Here is a 21,441-nt window from a genome sequence, read left to right as displayed (position 1 = left end):
CCTTTGCTCTCCTACATGGAAAAGTGTTTTCAGAACATGGATACTACAGAATGAAAACACCTGGCAACAATGAAAGAAAAATATATCATTGCTAGTGGGAAAATAGCATGGAAAAATTCCAATTAGATTTCTCACATTTTGCTACCTTTTTAATAAGCTTTTATAACATAATAATCTTGCAGCATATTTTTTTCTTTAGTAGTTCATGTTCCATGTAAGCCTGAGGCAGAAGACTATTTCAGGAAAACAAACTTTAAAGAACTATTTCAACTCACTAGGTCACAAGCATACATTTGGATTCCAGAAACAATTTGCCTAGTCTCTCACTTACAATTGAAATGTATTTTTATTGAGTGACTGGTTGATTCAGCTCCAGGTATGTCTAACTCCATAGCTTGATGCATTTCCCATTGCACTCTCCAGTGTTCTCTTAATGAATACTTGCTGAATGCATGAATCCTCAGGTCCTATAGTGTATGGAATGTCTAAGTGCATGGGTTCTCAAATCCCACTTCTTCCTGTCCCTTACCTGCTATGGTTTATATATAGATTTCCCCCCAAAGCCTCATGCACTCATGGTGGAGCTTTTTGGAGGTTATTGGATCATGAGGGGTCCACTGATGAATTTATAGCTATGTGTGATTTTTGAGGCAAAGCCTGGTGGGAGGAGGTGGGTAACAGGGTGAGGGTGTGGCCTGGAAGGGTCTGTCTCTCTCCTTCTCTTTTGATGGCTCTCTCTGCTTCCTGCCAGCAGGCCATGAGCTCTTTCTCCTCTGTCATGCCCTTCTGCCACAGAATCAGCTGACTATGGACTGCACCCTCTGTACACTATGAGCCAAACCCTTCCTCCTTAGAGCTGTGGGTGTCAGGTGCTGTGTCTCCGCAAGAAAGTAACTGATACACCGCAATTAGTCTCCTAGAGCCTCAGGGAAATCATCAGAGCTCTCCCTGCCTCAGTGAAGAGTAGGGAGACCCATCTCACAGGGCTTATTTGATGTGTCATGGAGTGAAAGTACACACAGTAAACCTTCAATAATGGCTGGTCTTTTTTATATACCTTAATAAACCCTTACTCAAAATTGATGACATAGGGAATGTAGATGAGTTGTGGAGGATTCCCATGTGCAAAGTCCTGTTACAGGCCCAGTCCTGCAAACAAACAAAAACCAAACTCCCTCCTCCCCAAAACACAAACAAACCTATGACACAGTGAAACTGCTCTGGATGTAACATTTTAATTGAATCAGAGAAAAATAAAACTCTGTAACACTTGTTCTCAAACTTTAGAGTCTATTAGAATCCATTGGAAATTTTGTTAAAATATAGATTTCTGGGCTTTATCTCCCACACTCTGATCTTTTTGGGTGGGGGCCCAAGAATGTGAACTTCTAAGTCCTTATATGATGCTAGTGAGGCTGAGCTGGGCACCACACCCTGAGCAATGCTTGTGCTATGTTCTGTTAACGTTTTCACCTGAACTAAGGCCATATTTGGACGTGGTGATAGGACTAAGCTTCGAGTCTTGACATGCAAACCCATTTAACTCCCCTCTTAGTCTTTTATCTGAATAATGGGATTAATACATTATGGGCTGGGCGTGGTGGTGCACGCTGTAATTCCAGCACTTGGGAGGCTGAGGCAGGAGGATCGTTGTGAGTTCGAGGCCAGCTGGGGCTGCAAAGTAAGCTCAAGGCCAGCCTGAACTGCATAGTGAGACCCTGTCTCAAAAAAACAAAAAAAAGTACATCGTGAAAAGATGTTTGAAGATTAAAATATGAATGTATCTATGATACTTTCACATATATAAATGGGCTTATATACCAATTACACATGAAAAATATTTGGAGATCATGAAATTTATGTTTTTCTTATGTTAGAGATTCTATTTTCTAAGGAACATATCTGTCATTTGTATTCCAATGGTTTTACTTAACTAATTTCATTATGTTAAATTTGAATTCAACTAAAATTTCATAAATCAAATGTCTCAAGTGTATTTGTTCATTATGAATAAAATTAAGTTTCAAAGACATCTCACACTGCTCTTGCCAATTAGGGAATTAAGGAAATTACAACTTGAAAATAAAAGAAAATTGAAATTTGAATTCCATAATTTGCAAAATTTAACTGAATAGTAAAAGTTTATATTTCTTGCACTTTTTGAAGCAGTTTGGTTATCTAATTTTAAGTTAAGAAAACCTTTTTCTGAGTAATTTTGTGATAATTTTAGATGATAAGATATAGCTAATGAAATTAACTGAAGTCTAAACTTTATAGGTAATATTTTACAGACACAAAGTATGTATCAAATTGTCTTATGTTTTGCTAAGTAAACATTGAAACTTTTAAAATGTGGTTTTTACAAGATATTTAGAAAATTGGAGTAGAGGATAAGAGATATTCAAATAGCTTTCCTTTACTGAATAGCTGCAAACTTTCTCAGTTGCTTTGTATACCTTTCTTTAGAAAATAGTACTTAAATGAGCTTTAATAATGATAACTTTTAAAGCTACCCCGTTCAAGCTACACCCCCGTGACTTAAGTTTTCAACCCCTGGTACGAGTAAAATACCAAAAATGTAACTTTTAAAATATATATTGAAACCTGATCTCTTTCTAAACAAAGAACTTTTGTTTAATTACTTTTAAATGACTAAACAAGAGCAAGTTATCTCCATTATACTCTTATAAGTCTCCAGTGAGTTAATTAGAAAATTCTGTTTTTGTTTGAGATACTTCAGTTGGAGACAACACAATTAAAGGATTTATAGTGCTACAGAGTGCAATTAAAACAGAAAGCATTCACATGGCTGCTAATTTCTTTTGCAAATACCCATTAATGAATACAGAAAACGCAGGCAGAATGTACTCTATCCTGAATATGGGCGTAGGCATGTAACTTCACTTTTATCTTTCTCATATGAATAAGAAAAAGAAATAAACTGCTTTATCTAGAGGCAAAGGATGACTTCATACTTAATTAATTTCTTTAAAATATTTACTGTTTCATACAACATTCCTTTACATTCTTTATTTTTATTTTAAAAATATTTAAAAACTTTTATTTTAAAGGGGAGAAAATAAAAATAACAGTAAAATAGAGTTTCCTATGCTTCTCTACCTGTACAATTTTAAATCCCTTTCTCTCTCTCTGTCTCTTTTGCCAACAGGACTAAATAAGAACAAGTACAGTGAAAAAGAGGGAGAGGAAATAAGTTATGGAGTAGAGATTTAGTGACCATCGGCCTAATTCTTAGGTATTCTCTCTGTAGCAAGGCAGAGAGCATCATGGCAGGGAGCTCATGGTAGAGCAAAGCTGTTCACCTCATGGTGTCAGAGAAGAAAGGGAAGGAATGAGAGGGGAAGGGAGGGAAAAGGGAGAAGCAGGGAGAGGCAGTGAGCGGTGAGAGTCCCAATATCCAATTCAAAAGCACATCCCCTGTGACAGCTTCCTTCCACCAGGTTCCACCTCTGAAAGATTCCGCCACCTCCTGCAGCACCACGGGCTGGTGACTAAGCCTTCAACACATTAGACTGTGGGGGTCACTGCAGATCCAAAGCATAACAGTTACCCCTATAACAACTGGACTTCATAAAAAAAAAGTTATTGGTTCTGTATCACAAAACTGTCAATCCAATAAAATTCTGAACCAGCCAGTCTTCCATAAAGGTTTATTTTCTTATGTAAACCATTTAGTCAAGGAATGGCTCATCCTCCTGCCGTTCAGCACCAAGACCAAAGCGACATGAAGGTGTTAGGTTAAAAAAAGAAAAACATAGAAGAGTCACAAGTAGCCGGAATTCCCCCACTCCCAGGCAGGCCCTCATAGTTATCTGACATCTTTACAAAGGACAATTAAGTGGAGAGAACACCTAAGAATTAGGCCAGTGGTCACTAAATCTCTACTCCATAACTTTTTTTTTCTTTGTGGTGCTGGGAATTGAACTCAGGACCTTGTGCTTGCTAGGCAGGCACTTGTGCCACTGAGCTATGTCCCTGGCCCACCCCAAATATTTTAAAAGGCAGCAATATGAAATATTTATAAAGCAAACTTTGCTGGTGAAATTCATTTAAATCCCTGTGTTTCTTGTTTTTCTCTTTATTTAATGATACATATTTCAAAGCAACTTTGCTTATATATATTTACTTTGTTTTGTGGCTTTTGTGGTAATTCTATAGCACTAACACTATTTTAAACTAAACCTTACAGTATCAAGAACAGGAGAGGTGAACATATTCAGTAAATTATTCAATTACTGAGAGAATATATTTATTCTATTTAATCTTCCCCATATAAATTATTAGGCTTACGGAAAAGTTCTTGTAAACCCTGTTAGTACAATTATGCACTGAAGTACCATTGATTTATATCAGGTGTGGAGGGGCAGTCAGAAGTCAAGTAGGATGGGGGAGAATTCTCTCTAACCGGGGTTATGTAGCACATCGCATGCAGTTTATGATGTGTCAGCCATCTAGACCCCAGAAATGCCCCCAGAGACTTCTCAACACACTGTGTAGCAAGCAGAACCACCATAGTTGAAAACCATTGCTCTAATGCCCGAATATGTAGTTTTAAATTTTGAGGATGTGCTTTTAATTAGGATAATGGGACTCTCGCCCCTCGCTTCCTCTCCCTGCCTCTCCCTTCCTCCCTCCCTTCCCCTCTCATTCCTTTCCTTTCTTCCCTGATACCATGAGGTGAGCAGCGTTGCTGTACCATGAGCTCCCTGTCACGATGTTCTGATATTTCATAATTTAAGTCCATTCATTAAATATCAGTCTTTAAGACAGCATCTAAAAGAGAGAACACAGTTCCCAGTAGCGTCTTGTTCCTCTGAACCCTCCTCATTCTGACGTGATCTAGCTGAAGTGCAGTCTGAACATGTCCTCTGAACATTTCTTTCCTTACATCTTGTTCCCTGGCTCCTTGCCATGCTTAAACACAATAACGTCCTTTTTTTTTTTATATGATATATGGGATCCCTGTAACCAGGATCCCTTTTTGTTTCTGCAAGTTTTTCTTTAAATTTGCTCATCTTATCTCCTGAATGCTGGCATAATAAGCCTCTTGGAACTTCTCTTTGCCTCTGGTCTTTTTTGCCCCTCTGCCTTTGGGTATACTGTCCCCTTAGTCCGTCACCCTATTTGGGTGGCTAATTCCAGGTTGTGCTTCACAGTTCAACTTCTGGGTCATTATCTCTCTGAAAAAGTCCTCTCTCCTAGGAAGCCAAGTCTGAACCAAGAACTTAGCCAAGTCTGAGGACTGCACTAAATGCTATCAGTCTCTGAGTTCCATAGTGTGTTGCACACATTTCTAGACATAATTTCCCTAAAAACCAGAGATGATCTATAAGACTGACTGGCTTCCCCTATCTTGATCCCACAATCTGTCTCAGTATTTATGGATCTTTGTATTTCCAGAAATAATTTGTTTAATGTACACTAACTGGCTTTGCTGAATCTCTGACTGTGTATGAGACTGATCACGACCCACTGCGCCAAGCAGGCTACTCTCTGACTGTAAGAAGGATGAGAAACATTGATTACCTAGGGATGGATAAAAAAGCATCTAGTACCACATTTCATTTTTTTTTTCCTGGTGAAAAGGCACGTTTACATGGTAAGCTTGAGAAAAAAACCTATTTTCTTAGCCTGTTTTCTGTAACTCTAGCAAAATATCTGAGGCTGGGAACTTTATAAAGAAAAAGCTCACAGTTTGGGGGGGCATTGAGAGCCCAAGAGCTGGTGTCTCACAAGCCTCTGAGGCATCAGGAAGGGTGGCACCACAGTGGCAGGAGTGGTTATGTGCAAGAGCAGTCACAGTGAGACAGGAAATGAAAGCGATTTCCTGGGACCAGGCGTGCTCTTTGTATAACAATTTTCTCTCTCCAAATCTAACCAGAGTGTGATTGTTTAGATCTAAAACGTTCCCCACATGTCTCATGTTTGAAGGTGACTCTACCGTGGGGTCTATAGCTGACTTGCTCTTAGGACGTGGGGCCTGTTTGGATCACCAGGGGTGAGCTAGAGGGTAGATTTGGTCCCCAACTCCTCCTGTCTCCCTCTCTCTGTTTCCTGGCTGCCGCAGGGTGAGCAGTATTCCTTTGCCATGTCTTTCCATGGTACCATTCTGATTGGAGCCAGCCAACCTTGCCCCAAATCCTCTGAAAACTGTGAGCCAAAACAAACCTCTTCTTCTTAAATTGTGGGTCTTGGATATTTTTTCCCAGGAACAGGAGAGTGGCCAATACAGAGTCCTGGTGACAAATACATTATTCCCTTCTGAGATTGGTGCTCCCAAAGATGAAGTGTCCTTCCACCAGGCCCAGCTCTTAAAGGGTCCACCTTCTCAACAGCTCCTCACTAGAACGAGGCTTCTAGAACATGAACTTCTGGGGGACAAGCTCAAACTACATGCAATCCATGGCACCTGTGCTTTTCCATTTTCAGTCATTAAGCGAGGACTTTCTAGAATTTCAGGCAAAAGGCACCACAGGACATAGCAAAGTATGTACAGAGCATTATGAGTAAATAATACTTGTTTTTAGGTAGAAATCTCTATCAGATGTGAAAGCATATTTTTTGTATAGCATATGATAGTACACTAATGAACATAGAGCATTGGGCTAATATACAAAATTAAGAAAATATTGAGTCTGGAGCTCTCTTGTTTTCTCTGTATTGTAAATCTGAAACATCTATTCCACAGTTATTTATTGAGTGCCTGCCATAAGTGAGGCACTGTTCGAGAAGCTGGGGATATACTAATGACCAAGACAGATGATATCTTAGTTTCAAGGACCTTTAAGGTATTGTGGGAAATAGTCAATAGAAACATAGTGCAATTAGAAGTATATAATGGAAAGTTTAAAAATGTAGTGATTGGGCCAGCGATGTAGCTCAGTGGCACAGTGCCTGCCTGGCAAGTGCAAGGTCTTGAGTTTGATTCCTGGCACCAAAAAAAAAAAAAAAAAATGTAGTGATGGAAAAAAATCATGCAAAACTTGAGTAATTCAATCATGAGAATTTAAAGATTTAAAATTACATTTCTATGTAATTATATTAGTTTATGTAATTCATATAATACTTATATGCATTAATATTATATATTTGAATTTTAAATAAAATTGCAATGGCTGGATATCCACTGATAGATACACATGTGCTCACCCAGGGATCATTTTGTTAAGTGAATTAAAATAATTGACTATAGTACAGTTTATTTAATAAGCATCAAGACACTTCATGGTATATAGTTTGATGGAAGGAAACATCACTTTAGATGGCTTCTGTAAACTTGGCTATTGTGATGAATTTCAAATGGTTACAGATATTTCGCTGGGCTGGTGAAGATGTAGGTGCACTGGACCTGGTACTACAATTCAGAATTTTACTACATAAGGAATAAACTTTAGGGTTTGACACTATGGTGACATAAAAATATTTCTGCATAGAAGAAAATGGATCCAGGGGCTGGGAATATAGTTCAGCAGCACAAGTGCCTGCCTAGCAAGCACAGGATCCTGAGTTTGATTCCTGGTACAGAAAAAAAAAAAAAAAAATTCATCCAAACAAGAGAAAGGAAACCAAACCCAAACACCTGGGCAGGCCAAACAATGGTTCTGCCATTGAATTTAGCTTTTTGCAAATTATTAAACTGAATTTAGCTTTTTAAAAAAACTTATATTCCCTCAGTCTGCTAAAATGCAATTACCATTAAGCAGGAATAAGTCAAATGCTTTTATTTTTAGAATTGATGACTTATGTCAAAGAAAGGAAATAAAATCAGGATTTTTTTCCTGAGGTAAAATTTTCATAGAATGACTTTCAACTTGCATTATTGATTTTTTTTCTGCTTAGAGCAAACTGAAAGAAAGTTAAGCAATGGGCACCAGAAAGAGGTCATCAATACTATGAGTTTCCTAATGAATGAATCAGGAAGTTGAACATTAAATAATAAGTGTCTTAGTTACTTTTCTCTCGAAAATACCTGACACCTAGAATTAAAGGAAGAAAACATTTATTTAGCTGACAGTTTGTGGAGATTTCAGTCCATACTTGGCTGGGTTCAAGGCACAGTGGCACATGGTAGAGGGCAACAGTTCATGGTGGCAGAAGACAGTGAAAGCAGCAAGAGCAAAAAGGGAGGAGTGGCAGAGAGTACACTCTTCCCCTCCCTTACATTGTATGCAAACTACCCACCCCACGGCAGTGTAGCACTCACACCGGTAATCCCAGCATTGGACAATGATTAATCATAAACTCTAGAAGCCCACTCTATGACTGCATGAGGCTTTGCGGGGACATCTAGACACAAACCATAACAATAAGAAAACCTACATTTATACCTCACACAACAAATTGACATTTTAATCAAACAATTAGTGTATTTGCTATGCACTAGGCTTTTCTACAACTGTATGCAGGTGGAGCACAAACTTGTTTTATTTTTTTTTTATTTTTTGTTTTTTTTCCAGTACCGGGAATTGAACTCACAACCTTGGGCTTGCCAGGCAGGTGCTGTGCCACTGAACTAAATCCCCAGCCCCACAAACTTGTTTTAGTATGTCCTTATTCAGTTCATTATAAGGAAACAAAGTTATGGTCTCATTATGTCTGCACTGCAGTGATCAAAATCAGCATTACTGATCATAATCATGTGAGACATGCTCCCCAGCTTCCTCACTTAAAGGAAAAGAGAAATATTCTTAGAAGTTTGGTAAGGTGGTTATTTAGAAGTGAACAATTTTATTTTTATTTTTATATTTTTTTCCAGTATGAGAAATTGAACTCACGACCTTGTGCTTGCCAGGCAGGTGCTGTGCTGCTGAGCTAAATCCCCAGCCCCTTAGAAGTGAACAATTTTAGATATTAAAGTTAGAAAAGGAAAGATGAATTTTTTCATAGGCAAATTTAGCCAAGAATATTATGATTTTACAGCCTCAATGAAGGTAGATTTGGGTTGAAAGGAATTATCTAAAGGAACTAAATAGTTTATTAGAGAACTCATACTTTTCAAGTTAATCAGCAGCAATGTGACACTAAAATCAGACATATATGCAATAACACTTGTTTACTTACAGAACTTTAAGACTGTAAAGGCCAGCGAATGCTCCCTTGGGGATGTATGTCAAAGCATTTCCAGCAAGACGTCTGTGGGTTTCAATGGAGAGGGCAGATAGTGAGAGTGGATCTCTCATGTGAAATTCATTTAGTTGTTACACACACTACAGTTCTGTTCAAACCACAAATGCCAAAAGCAACTGTAAAGAACCTTGTTTTCTTACATGTAGTGAAAAAATCTATAAATTTCTAAACAAAATGTTGCAAAAAAAGCCCCTAAGAAGAAATGTCATAAATTACCTATTTTATGATAAATCATTAATAGCTTATACTACATATGTATGTGTAATATAGGTCCTTAAATTTTTTAAACCAAAGTTAAATACCATAGAGTAATTTTCAAAAAATTGTAATGTCAAAATGTGACTGTTACTGATTACAGTGATTCTTTATAATAAAATAGTCAATAATAAGAATATTTTGATTGCAATTATATCATAACCATATTTTCTTAGTAAACTTGTGAAATCTGTAGACTATCTGAAATTTGTAGACTATCAAAATCATTTTTTTCTTAACTACCAGGAAAAGATACAGTAGTTATTAGTTTAACAGGTTTCTTAAGAAATGCCTTAAAAAATGGAAAATAAAGAGCTTAGAGTAGGAGACATTAACATTGGTTATTCAGTGCAAAGTTGTGACATTGTTTATCGGTAACTTCTTAAAAGTTTTGCTTCATAATATTTTTGTAAGTGGAAAACAGTCAAGGTGAGAAAATATGGAAAAAAGATCAATAAGGCATGTAGTTCTAACATCTGGTGCAGTACCTATTCAAACAGCCACATCAAAGCCATAACCTGAGATGTTAAATAGTCCCACAAAACTGAAAACCCAGGGTTACACTGTCACTCCAGAAGAGCACGGAATCTTCTGAGGGGCTAGTCATATCTCAGCATGGGTGGGTAGAAGTGAAAATTAAGCAATGTCAGTTTTTCGTGAATGTAGTTGGGGGCTGGGGGAAGACAGTATACTTCTTCCTCAGGGACTTAATGGCGTCAAATGTATAGTTTTTATTGTACCTTCAAAGGATAGATATTCAGTTACTGAGATCACTGATTTGATGGATTCACCATACAACTTTACATGTCAGTCCCACTACCAGTCCACACACCTGATAACAGACTGTAAGTGAGTATTAAACAAACACTGCACTGATGAACAGGACTTCTGTATAGCAATTTTCTTAAAAGCACTATTTGTTTGCTACAAATTATATATACCACAACTTTTATAATCCTGCTTTAAAAAATAATTTTAATTACATAAGAAGGGACTTAGACCTACCCAAGAGGCCCCGTTTGTCTTGCATCTTCAGAATTTACTTTGTGCTATGAAACTGGTAGTTTTTCTGTGCTTCATTATTCCTACTAAGTACACATAATGTTAAGGGAATACGGCTGCTTGCGTCCCTTTTAGCTCCAAAATTCTATGATTTCCCTATTCTGTCTTGTGGTTATTTGTGTTTGTACCTATTTTTCTTTCCCTTAACAGATACACTCTTTTAGAAAACTAGGATATCTCTTATACCACGTTATTCTCAGCTTCTTCATGGTGCCCAAAGAAGTGTGATTCAAACAAGGAACAAACTTAGAGGCTCAGCCTATAATTAAGAAGAAAAGCCTAGAATAGACAAAGAGAATGCCTTGCCTGAAGGATTGTTTCATACAACTTTTGTTTCCCAATATATTGGGGAACATGGACTGAGGGGAAGAAGTCGGTTTCCCCTTGTACATGGTCAGAAGAGTTAGAAGGCCATACCTTAACTTTGGCAGGTACCCAAAAGACACATTCATATATGTAATTCAGTTTAGTATCTGATCAAGGTGATTGCAGAGGTTTTTTTTATTTCCCACAAAGTTGTCTTATAAGAAAGCACTGAGATTCTCTCTGGTCTCTCCATGCTCAGGCTCTCTCTTCTCCCATTCACTGTGTATTCACGGATGGCCATCTCTGATCATCTACTGCCCTGCTCCAAAGCCCTCTGTTAGTTTCCACACCAGGGGAAAAGAAGTCCTCAGCCTCTTCTCTCACACCTGTCTTTATGTGGAGCAAAGCCAGGCCATGAGGCTCACTTCTCTTAGACATGTCCTCTGCTTTCTCCGGTCCAGCCCTTTGCTTCATTTTAAACACTCTTCCCTCATCCCTTCCTGTCTTTCAAAGTCACCTTATTTCTAAGCTGTCTGTTCTTTCTTCCCTGAAGGCTTTTTAAAAAAAAGTTTCTTGGTACACAAGTGTTGTACATAATGTTTACATCCCTTGTGGGAAGCTGGCACATGTACATAACACACCCTAATTCCCTTTTTGTCCACCTTTCCTTCCCTCGCCCCTCTACCCTGAAGCTTTTGGATAGCATTTTGTGCCCATATTGTGTTATCACATGTGTCTTTTTTAGGACACATAAAACCTGGGGATTGTTTTTGTATCTATTATAGGGCCTTGAATGGTGTCTGAAACATGGTGGCTTGCCTAAGCAGCACTCAACTAATCTTCTGAATAGAGACTACTAACTGTTTCCCTGTATCCATTCCCCTCTTCTTCTAGAATAATTCAACCACCCAGAATTTTAGCAAAGTACATGGCCACTCAGCTATAGTCTCATTTTCTAATCTTTTTTGTATTTAAATATGATTACATGACCAAGTTTGACCCTGATCAAAAATGCTATATAATGCTTCTGTGTCATCTCCATAAAAGAAAAATTGTCCCCATTTTCCTTTATTTCCCCTTTCCTGTAGAAGTGATACTGGTGTGGAGAACACTCCACGGAAGGAAAAACAGGAACGGCAAAAATGACAGAAGAGCCCGGAGTGCTGGCACATGCCTGTAATCCCAGCACTTGGGAGGCTGAGGCAGGAGGACTATTGAGAGTTCGAGACCAGCCTGGGCTACAAAGTGAGCTCAAGGCCAGCCTGAACTGCAGAATGAGACCCCGTCTCAAAAAAAAAGAAGACAACTCCCCCACCAAAAAAAAAAAAAAAAAATGACAGAGGTAATCTGAGTTCCTGGGTGACTTTGCAGAGCTGAACTGCCTGCAGCCCTGAAGTCTGTTTTGGATGAATAACTGAATCTGTGTGGATCCCTGTGTTATCTTCTGCAAACAAGTCTGTGATTGAAGGATTACTTAGCTGGCAAGGCTGTTTCACACCTGTCTAGATGTGGGCCTCAAGGAATCATGTTTGCAAAGCTGTTCCAATCTCAACATTTCGCTGTCTTAGCTTTATTTCCCTTTCATCTTTGTGCTGTTAGCTTGCAATTGGCACACCTGAACTATCACAGGTATTGCATGCTATTGTTTCCTAACAGTCACTCTAATTAGGGAAAGAATGTCCTTTGTCGTTCTTTCATGCTATCTTTTATATCCAACAAACATTTATTGGGGCCTTCTCTGCTTAGCTGTTGGTGCTACAACAGTGAGCAGTGGACTGATAAAGCCCCTGGCCTCATAAAATTTCCATTCTCATGCAGGGATAAAGTCATTAAATTGGAAGATAAGTGAATAATATAACATGAAAGGTGCTCTGAAGAAAGAAAAACCATGGCAAAGGAATGGAGAGCAAGGGGTAGTGCTTGTAGAGGATGATTTGGACAAGGTGGTCAGGGAAACCTGCCTGCCGAGAGGGCATTTCAGCAGAGGTCTGAGCCATGGAGGTTGTGCCTTGTGTGGTCTAGACGCAGCAAGGCTGCAATGAAATGGCCAAGGAGGACCCAACAGGAAAGAGGTCAGAGAGGTGAGGAGGGCCTCTCCATGCAGGGCTGGAGGCGCCAGTTAGGACTGTGCGCTGGAGAGCAATGTACTCAGATGTGATCTTTGAGGGTGCTTCTGATGGGACCCTTTTGGTGGCATTTGTATAGTTTTTTAAAAAGCAACATTTTATAACCTGTACAACTCACATGCATTTGATTAGTTATCCCAAGTACTACATGTGCATACAGAAGTAAAAGAATTGTGTATAACACAGAAGAGTAGCTTATTAAGGCATACTCAGGTTTGGTTTGCTGTGACAGATAGCTTCACGGAGCAGTCTAAACTGATTAGTAACTGTTATTTCAGCCAAAATGTATCTAAATGTCTTGTTCACAGTTATGTCTTTAACAGGGCATTGTTGAGTTCCAGCTCACAGCCTTCGCGTAAGTGTGTATCAGTTCCTGCAGCTAGTGTACTGTCATCAGGTAGATTGATGGTTTTGGGGACACTGACTTTGAAAATTAAAAAGGAGAGAGTAAAACTTTATTTTCAGCCATTTACACTGTTGCTAAATACTCTTCTACTATTTCCTAAAAGTCACTTCTCAGAACTGGTTTTTCTTATCTGGGCAGGGACTTTCAGTCTCCCTGAGTTTGTATCCGGAAGGAATCTGTGGAATCACGGACCTTTTTATCAGGGGCTCTGTCCTAAAGCAAAGAATTTACGATGTGCTATTAGGTATTTGCTGGGCTGGTAGCAGATCTATTTCATTGACAAAAAAACAACTCAAGGAAATCATTTCTCTTATTTGTTTACCCTGTGAGGTGGTTTTAGTAATTTAAAAACTTAAATACACAGAAACTATAGGAAAAAAATGAGACTTTCAAATATGTAAGCACTATATAAATAGTAAAAGCCATATACAGACCTTTCCTTTCTGGGGACTAACGGATCTGAGTGGCCATTTTCAAATACTAGGGACTCACATACTCTATGGCTGAGTTTTTAAAAAAATTCTGTTTCTAAAATTATTACTTCATGGAAATGTCTTTTTCTATTTTCTTCATTTCTATAATAAAATAATACCAAAGAAAATAATTTATATATATTTTTAGCTTGATGTGATAGCACATGACCCTAATCTCAGCACTTGGGAGGAAAAGTCAGGAGAATCACTGCAAATTCAAGGCCAGCCTCAGCTACACAATGAGTTCAAGTTCAGCCTGAAATACACAAGATCCTGTCTCAAAAAAAAAGCTATATTTTTGTGTGCTATCAAAAAAGATTTTTCTAAAACAAGGTTTTTATCGTGGAAGATACCACTCCATATATAGGACTTATCACAATATTTCTAGTTTTACTGACTTAGTTGCCACAAAAAACAAAAAACAAACAAATAAAAAGCAAAACAAAACTCCCATTGACTTATAGTAGTCAACTGACACAGTTCTCTTCCAATAAATTAAATTAGTGAATATCTTGGTAAACATCTAACTAAAATATTTTTGAGAATTTGTAAGTTTCTTTGACTTCTTAAAGAAATATAAAGGACTCTTTTTGGTAGCTTCATTTTGTAAAGTGGAAACCTAGTTTTTCTCTCTGGACAGTGGTCTGGAGAGAGAGGGAGAGGTACGTGCATAGTAATGCTGACGATGGACAAAGAGATTTGACCTACTCTCTGGGACCCCTGGGAAGTGACTGTGCAGAAAACCACTGTTCTACATGGGCTTAGCTGGCCAAGAAGTATTTTGTAGCTGGGTGAGTACTGCTCTGCCATAAAGGAGGAGAAATCTGAGTCAGCTGTAGGAAAATGGATGCGCCATAGGACCATAATGTTAAATGAAATAAATGAGACACACAAGCTTAAGTACCACCTGATTTCTCTTATATGAGAAATCCAAAGTATAAATAAAGAGCAAAATAAAAGGGAGACAATAGGAAACAGAAAAATTTTTCTTTTGCAAACAGAAAGGGGACCAATAAATAGAGGGATGGTTGTAGAAGGTAAACTAAAAGTAATTAAGAATGTGTTATGTACATGTACCAAATCCCTAAGTTAAATGCAGTCACCATTTACTGCAAACACGCACTAATGCAAAAGTGAAATTTCTGCAATCTTATTCCCTTAAGAAAAGTCAGTATTCTCATTAAAATATTATCCTAAAATGAAGGTAGCTAAAACTATGATAATACAGTAATTAGTGATTTTCAAAAGGGAAATGAGTGATGAAACAATATAATAGTCAGTTGAAATTAATATTCATTGATTAATTCAATTGACTAATTGTCTTTTGTTGCTTTTGTGGTTGTCACATTTACAGGTTTGCTTTTGGGTTTATCCACATACTTGCAGATATTGACTATCTGGTCATATTAAGAGTTAGACAGGAATAGGAAAATCTTATAGTCAGATGTGATCTATTTATTTTGCTTTACCACTAATCTTTCATCATCACCACTGTGACTGACCAAACCCATGACAGTAGATTTTCTTTTGGAAGATACCCACGTTAATTAGAAGAGCCTAGATACTTCAGAGATTTTCTAAGTTCACTTTTGGTGAGGTTTGCTGAAGTCAATTCAGTAGCCTTAGTTATAAAATCATGGCATTTGTTCAACTGTTTTTCTCCCCATTGAAGAAAAAAAGGTCTCTTCTAGTATGTCTTGAAACATTAGTTTTTTAAAAATATAGCATCCATTCCTCCCACTCAATAAATGAAATATACCCTAGTAGTCAAACTGAGCCAAAAAGTTTCCTTTCTCAAACTGTGTTTTCATTACTAAATAGGATCAAGAACTTTGAGACTTAAGGTGCAAAGGCTAAGGCCACTGTACTGAATAAATGAACTCTTTCAGATGGGGGTGTCATGTAGGTAGTTGGAACTTCTCAGAGTGTGGTAGCTGAACTAGCAGGATCAGTGTCACCTGGCAACTTCCTATAAATGCAACTTCTTAAAGTTCTCACAAGCCACAAGTAGCTGAACAAACTCTATACTGTGGCTTAGCGATGTGTGGTTCCATAAGCACCACACATAAGTCTCATGTTTCTAAATTCTGAGAACCACTAGCCAAGAGCAGTGGTCCCCAAACTTTACCAGGCATCAGAATTAACGGGAAGCCCTGTTAAAGGCAATTTCTTGGCCCCAATCCTGAGTTTCCAATTTGGGGGTTAGGTTCATATAAATTTACATTTCTAGTAAGCACAGATAAAAAAAAAATTTATATTAAGAACAAATAAGGAGATAGTGATACTATTGATGTGCAGGGGTCATACATTGGAAACCAGTGGTCTAGCAGTCAGTGACAGAAGCAATCTGGACTAGAAATTTGGAAGTCATCTCTATAGGAAAAATAGACTTACATCTTGGATTTCTTACCAGACACCAGTAGTCTACTAAGCAGAGCTTCTCTGCTTCCATAATTCTCTAATCTATTTTGTGCACAGAATCAGAAACTCTTTTAAAATCTTAAATCATGTAAATCATGTTGTTTCACTAGCTTCTTAGAGCTGTTCAGTGGCTTCCCATTGCTCCTGCTGAATTCTGGTTGGCCCTGAATAATTTGTTTTTTGCCTCCTCTCCAGTCTCATTCCACATGATATTTTTTCTCTCTCCTCTCTCTTACGGTAGATTTACAAACACACCCCATTCTTTCTTACCTGGGGCCTCTCCTCATTCTGTTCCCCTTCCTGAACACTCCAGTACCACCAGATCTTAGTTTCGGCATCACCTTCTTAGACTTTCCTTCATCCTTGTTTATTCTTTATCTAAGTCAGGCTTATGTTCTTCACTACTGCTGTCATAATGAATATATATCCCGTGTTCTTATTTCTTTGCTTATTATTTGTGTCCACCACTCAATTTTAAATTCTTCAAAGGCAGGGGCTTTCTAAATGACCCTTAACAAGTCCTGTTCACTTTTATGCTCCCTGTGGATCCATAAATACATCTTGAATGGAAGGCATACAAAATACTGAGGGAGAGAACAATAAAATTAAATGGAGAAATTTGGGGAATGTCTTCATTTTATAGGGGTTGTGGATAAGGGAGAAAGGAATGCTGAAAAGAAGGAGGAGGCAGAGAGGACACTTTCAAAACGTGGCCTTAATTATCAACAAAAGACACAGGCACACAATGACTGCTAAATATATCGAGCCATGTGGGCAGAGAGCCAAAATCACCGCCATGAATAACACTGGCCTTTCAGGAAGGCAGCATTTATAATCATTGGCCAGATCTATGAAGACAAGAGACCAACCACTTTGACAAGACTAAGGAACATGGAGATTATTCATGGGCAGGGCGGTGTTAGCATTTTATGAACACAACCCAATCCATGCATAATAGATTAGCAACGTCTTCATTATCATTTCATTTGATCATTAGGGGAAAAATCCCGAAAGACAGGAAGGACAGGTCTTGCCATTTTCGATAACATGGCAAGGAAGTACAAGTAACAAACATGGATTACACTTTCAGGAAGTGTAGTGGTCTCTCATTACAAACTTCATCTATAATGATAGATGTCTACTATTTATATAGAGATTTGTCAAGGCCAACCATAACATGAGCAAACAGTTCCAGAGAACAATAGTAACTTAAAAGCAGACCTCCCTAGAGTGTCTCAAATTTCTTTTCTAAGATGAGCATTTGATTCCAATAGCACTAAAATCTGGGAAGATTTTTAAATGCTACTTGGAAATAAAGGAAACAACTTATCTCCCCCCATTTAATCAGATGGCCAATCTAAGTTTACTGTAACTTGTAGATGCCCGCAATAGGTACTGTCAGCTATTGGTTCCTAAGGTCTGGATCATACTCTGAAGCACCAAGCACAGGATATTTTATGTGCCCACAAAGCAAGAACATGAAGTTCTTAGTATGATTAAACTCACACAGCAGGTACAGTGACTGTTGGAGAGAAATGCAATGATTGCTCAGGCTGTTAAAATTTGGTAAAGCACTACCTGCGATCATTGTCTCTGTGCATTGAGGCACAGAGCTGGAAATACATTTTCCCCACAAGTGTCACATTCTTGGAAATCCTCCAAAGGCAGGCTCTAAACCAGGAAAGGAAATGGTCAGGATCTTCTTGAGATGTTTTCCCTTTACTAATACAACTTAATATGTAAATGATAGCTTGCTAACTTTGTTTTCAGTGTAATTTCATTTGATCTGCAGAATATCCTAAAAGAGAGGCTGTGCTTCTTGTCCTTCCAGGCCCATCCAGGTAAGCGCCACTAGTGAGTGGCGGGGTCACAGGGGAACTTCGTGCTTCGGAATCCAAATGCTGTTTTCTCCTCTCTATGCAGCATGACCTCTCTACATGTAAACTTGTTTCCTCAAAAAAAAAAAAAAAAAAAAAAACACAACAAAAAAAAACAGAAAAGAAAAAAGAAAGAAAGAAAGAGGCTTTGCTCTTTGTGTTAGAATATTACCACCAGCAGGACAACTGGCTTATGCACACCTGGTCACCTTGCAGAGTCATAAAAAGAAATAAATTACCAATAACAAACAAGACCAGAGTGTGTTAAAACTTGTGGTACAGGTACTAAATACTCCAGAATGTTCAAGAGGGAAGGAGACCATTTGCTCTGATGGCTTTTATTCTTCTTAAATATTTGCTGCAGATAGTCACTTTATCCAGTTATATTTTTTAAACATTAACTCCTTGAATATCTCTAGGGCTTTATGGATTTTTTTTTTTTTTTACCAGTTTTTGAACTACGGCACCTTTGTTAAGCTTTAGCAATGGATGAGGGGTGAACCACAGCTGTCCACACAGTTTATAACATAGTTAAATGAAATAAGCTAAGGAAATGATATACTGTGTAATTAGAACAAAGGTAAAGAGTGGGAACTTGGCTCTATTAATAGTGATTTTTTTTTTCTAAGAGTGAGTTTGGTGATGTGGTTTTATTACTGTTGTTCATAGCATCAGTAGCACTTTCCTATTTAATGTATAAAGAGATAAGACATAAAATGAGCTGAATAAGCTGAATGGAAGACTCAACCCTTTCAAACAGTGCCCCAATGGCCATAAAAGATATACACAGATATATAAATATCTATATCTAGCTGAATGGATGTTCACTTTTAGCTCAAGTAAAATACTATGTAAAACATGGTGGTTATGTATATATTATATACGCAGAAATTTTAACTAAAATTTTTGGGCTGCTGAACAATGCTAGGTTGGTTAAAAATCTGTGCCTGAAAATTTTGATAATGCTTTACTCATAGCCAGTGATAGTGGATTAATAACCTAAATAAGTGATCTCTACATCCTGGGTAGACAGTTCTCTTCTGATCTTTTTCTTATTCTTTTTCATCATCCAACACAGATACAGATGTGGGCACACACACACATATCATTATAGGGCTTTAGTTTATGCGTGTGTAAGCCACTGTCCTACGTCCTACAAGGGAAGAGATCATGCACATTATCCTACGCTCCCTCCACTCTCCGAGCACAGCTTTAAAAGTCATTTGAGTCTCAGCCTTGACCTGGGCTTGAATCTTAGCCCTGACATTTACTATTCATTATCTTGGGTAAGTTCTTTATTTTCTCTGTACTTCAGTTTTCTTATCTGTTAACTGAGAATAATAAATAATATCTACTTTTATGGATGGTTAAGAGAATTCAGGGGGATTATGTATATGTAAAGTACTTTGAACAGGACTTAGTAGAGAGTAAGTTATTATTGTTATTATAATTACATTATTTTTGAAGATTTTATGTTTCCAAAAGAAAACATAGCCTTAAACATAGCTAAATCTAATAGAAACAATTAGCAGTATAATGAAGACATAAAATGCTCTGCTAAGGAGGGTACTTTTTTTAATAAACAACAACAATAACATACTATCCTCAAATGTAGCCTTAGGGACAAAGGAAATAACCAAGAGAGATGATCACTTTTCCAGATTCTATGAATACGACTCCCCCTTGCCACTAAATGAATAATGACGTCTTCAAAGCATCACTTAGATGCAACACAGCATTATATATGGGAAAGCAGTCTTGATTTTAAATTTATTAAGTCAGTTAACCCAGAAGAAAGAATAGGATAATTAGTCTTTAAAGTGTCCCTCCTGTTTCTGAAATTCTGTGTTTCAATGGTCAAGATAATTGATGGAGTTTCCAGAGAGGTAAAAATAAGATGATACAGGAAAGTAGTATTTTCAAACGGTTGCTCCCTGTTCTTTTCCCTTAGCCTCCTTTTTGGGTGATTTTTCTCTCCATTATCTTTTGAAAAACTGGCCGTTGAACAGAATTAGCATTCATCTCATGAGGAAAGAGGAAATATTGTGAATGAGTTGGGGCAAACAGGGAAGAACTCTATTAAACAAAATCCTTGGGGACGTGAATTGTTTATTGGGTCAGTTTGTGGTCTAGAGTTGAGGTATGTGTTGTTGAGAGAAGAATTTTGCCATTGGATATTAGAAGGAAATTAAAGAGAAAAGTATACCTTAGAAATATGAGGGTAAATAGGACTGTTATATACTAATTGTGGCAGGGGAAGGAGAATAAGAAGGATGCTATTAGGAAAAAAATCTCCTTTTTGAAATTTATTTAAAGTAATTGTTAAAAATATTAACTAATAAGCCAGATGTGATGGTACATGACTATATTTCCAGGCAAGAGGGTTGCAAGTTCAAGGACAACTTAGTGGGATCCTGTTTCAAAATTTTAAGAAAAATTAAAAAGGGCTAGGATGTAGCTCAGTGGTACAGGGGCCCTGTGTTCATTCCCAGTTACACACTTACACACACACACACACACACACACACACACACACACATGTATAAGAAACTCCTTTTATATGTTTTATTTTTCCACAATTTGTGCATCAAAAACTTCTTGATTATTTATTATGTGCCAGCTGTGGCTCAGACAGACAAGGTCCCAGTCTTTATGAAGGTTAAATTCTATCAACGGAAATGACCTAAGACGAGGAGGGAGAAAGAGAAGCCTGGAGCCTGGAGTATCCATTCCTTAAATAATAAAAGCTTGCTGTACAATTTAGTAACCCAAGATTCCCTGCATATTCCTTGATAACAAATTGGTCATTTTTCTACTGATTTCAGTAGTGAAAGCCATAACATTTCTTTAAAAACATAATGTCATCAAAGAGAAAAGTATGGAGGAATTTGAGAATATTACCCTCTTGAAGAAATGATCAAGGTAGTGCAATGCAGTTACACTGGAAAATCTTTCCCACCTCCCATGGTAGATAGTGTGGTAGATTGTGTGGTGGACTGTGTAGTGGATTGTGTGGTTGACTGTGTGGTGGATTGCATGGTAGATTGCATGGTGGGCTGAGTGGTGGACTGCATGGTGGACTGTGTGGTGGACTGTGTGGTGGATTGAGTGGTGGACCGCATGGTGGATTGTGTGGTGGACTGTGTGGTGGACTGTGTAGTGGATTGTGTGGTGGACTGCATGGTAGATTGCGTGGTGGATTGTGTGGTGGACTGTGTGGTGGATTGTGTGGTGGACTTTGCTGTGGATTGTGTGGTGGATTGCATGGTGGACTGTGTGGTGGACTGTGTGGTGGACTGTGTGGTAAATTGTGTACTGGATTGTGTGCTGGACTGTGTGGTGGACTGCGTGGTAGATTGCGTGGTAGA

General features: G+C 38.0%; 1 protein-coding gene across 1 annotated transcript in view; it reads right to left on the bottom strand.

Annotated features, from left to right (window-relative positions):
- Window positions 1–21,441, bottom strand: part of Lgr5 (leucine-rich repeat containing G protein-coupled receptor 5) — a 67,422-nt gene that overhangs the window by 44,438 nt on the left and 1,543 nt on the right. Inside the window, exon 2 of the mRNA XM_005374681.1 lies at window positions 9,082–9,153. Coding sequence (XP_005374738.1) covers window positions 9,082–9,153 — 72 coding nt within the window. The remainder of the gene's footprint in view (window positions 1–9,081; window positions 9,154–21,441) is intronic.

The sequence above is a fragment of the Chinchilla lanigera genome, unplaced genomic scaffold, assembly GCF_000276665.1.
Source record: "Chinchilla lanigera isolate Chin_1 unplaced genomic scaffold, ChiLan1.0 scaffold00004, whole genome shotgun sequence".
Lineage (NCBI taxonomy): Eukaryota > Metazoa > Chordata > Mammalia > Rodentia > Chinchillidae > Chinchilla > Chinchilla lanigera.
The sequence above is the reverse complement of the archived record's forward strand: the minus strand, read 5'-3'. Positions and strand labels throughout refer to the sequence as shown.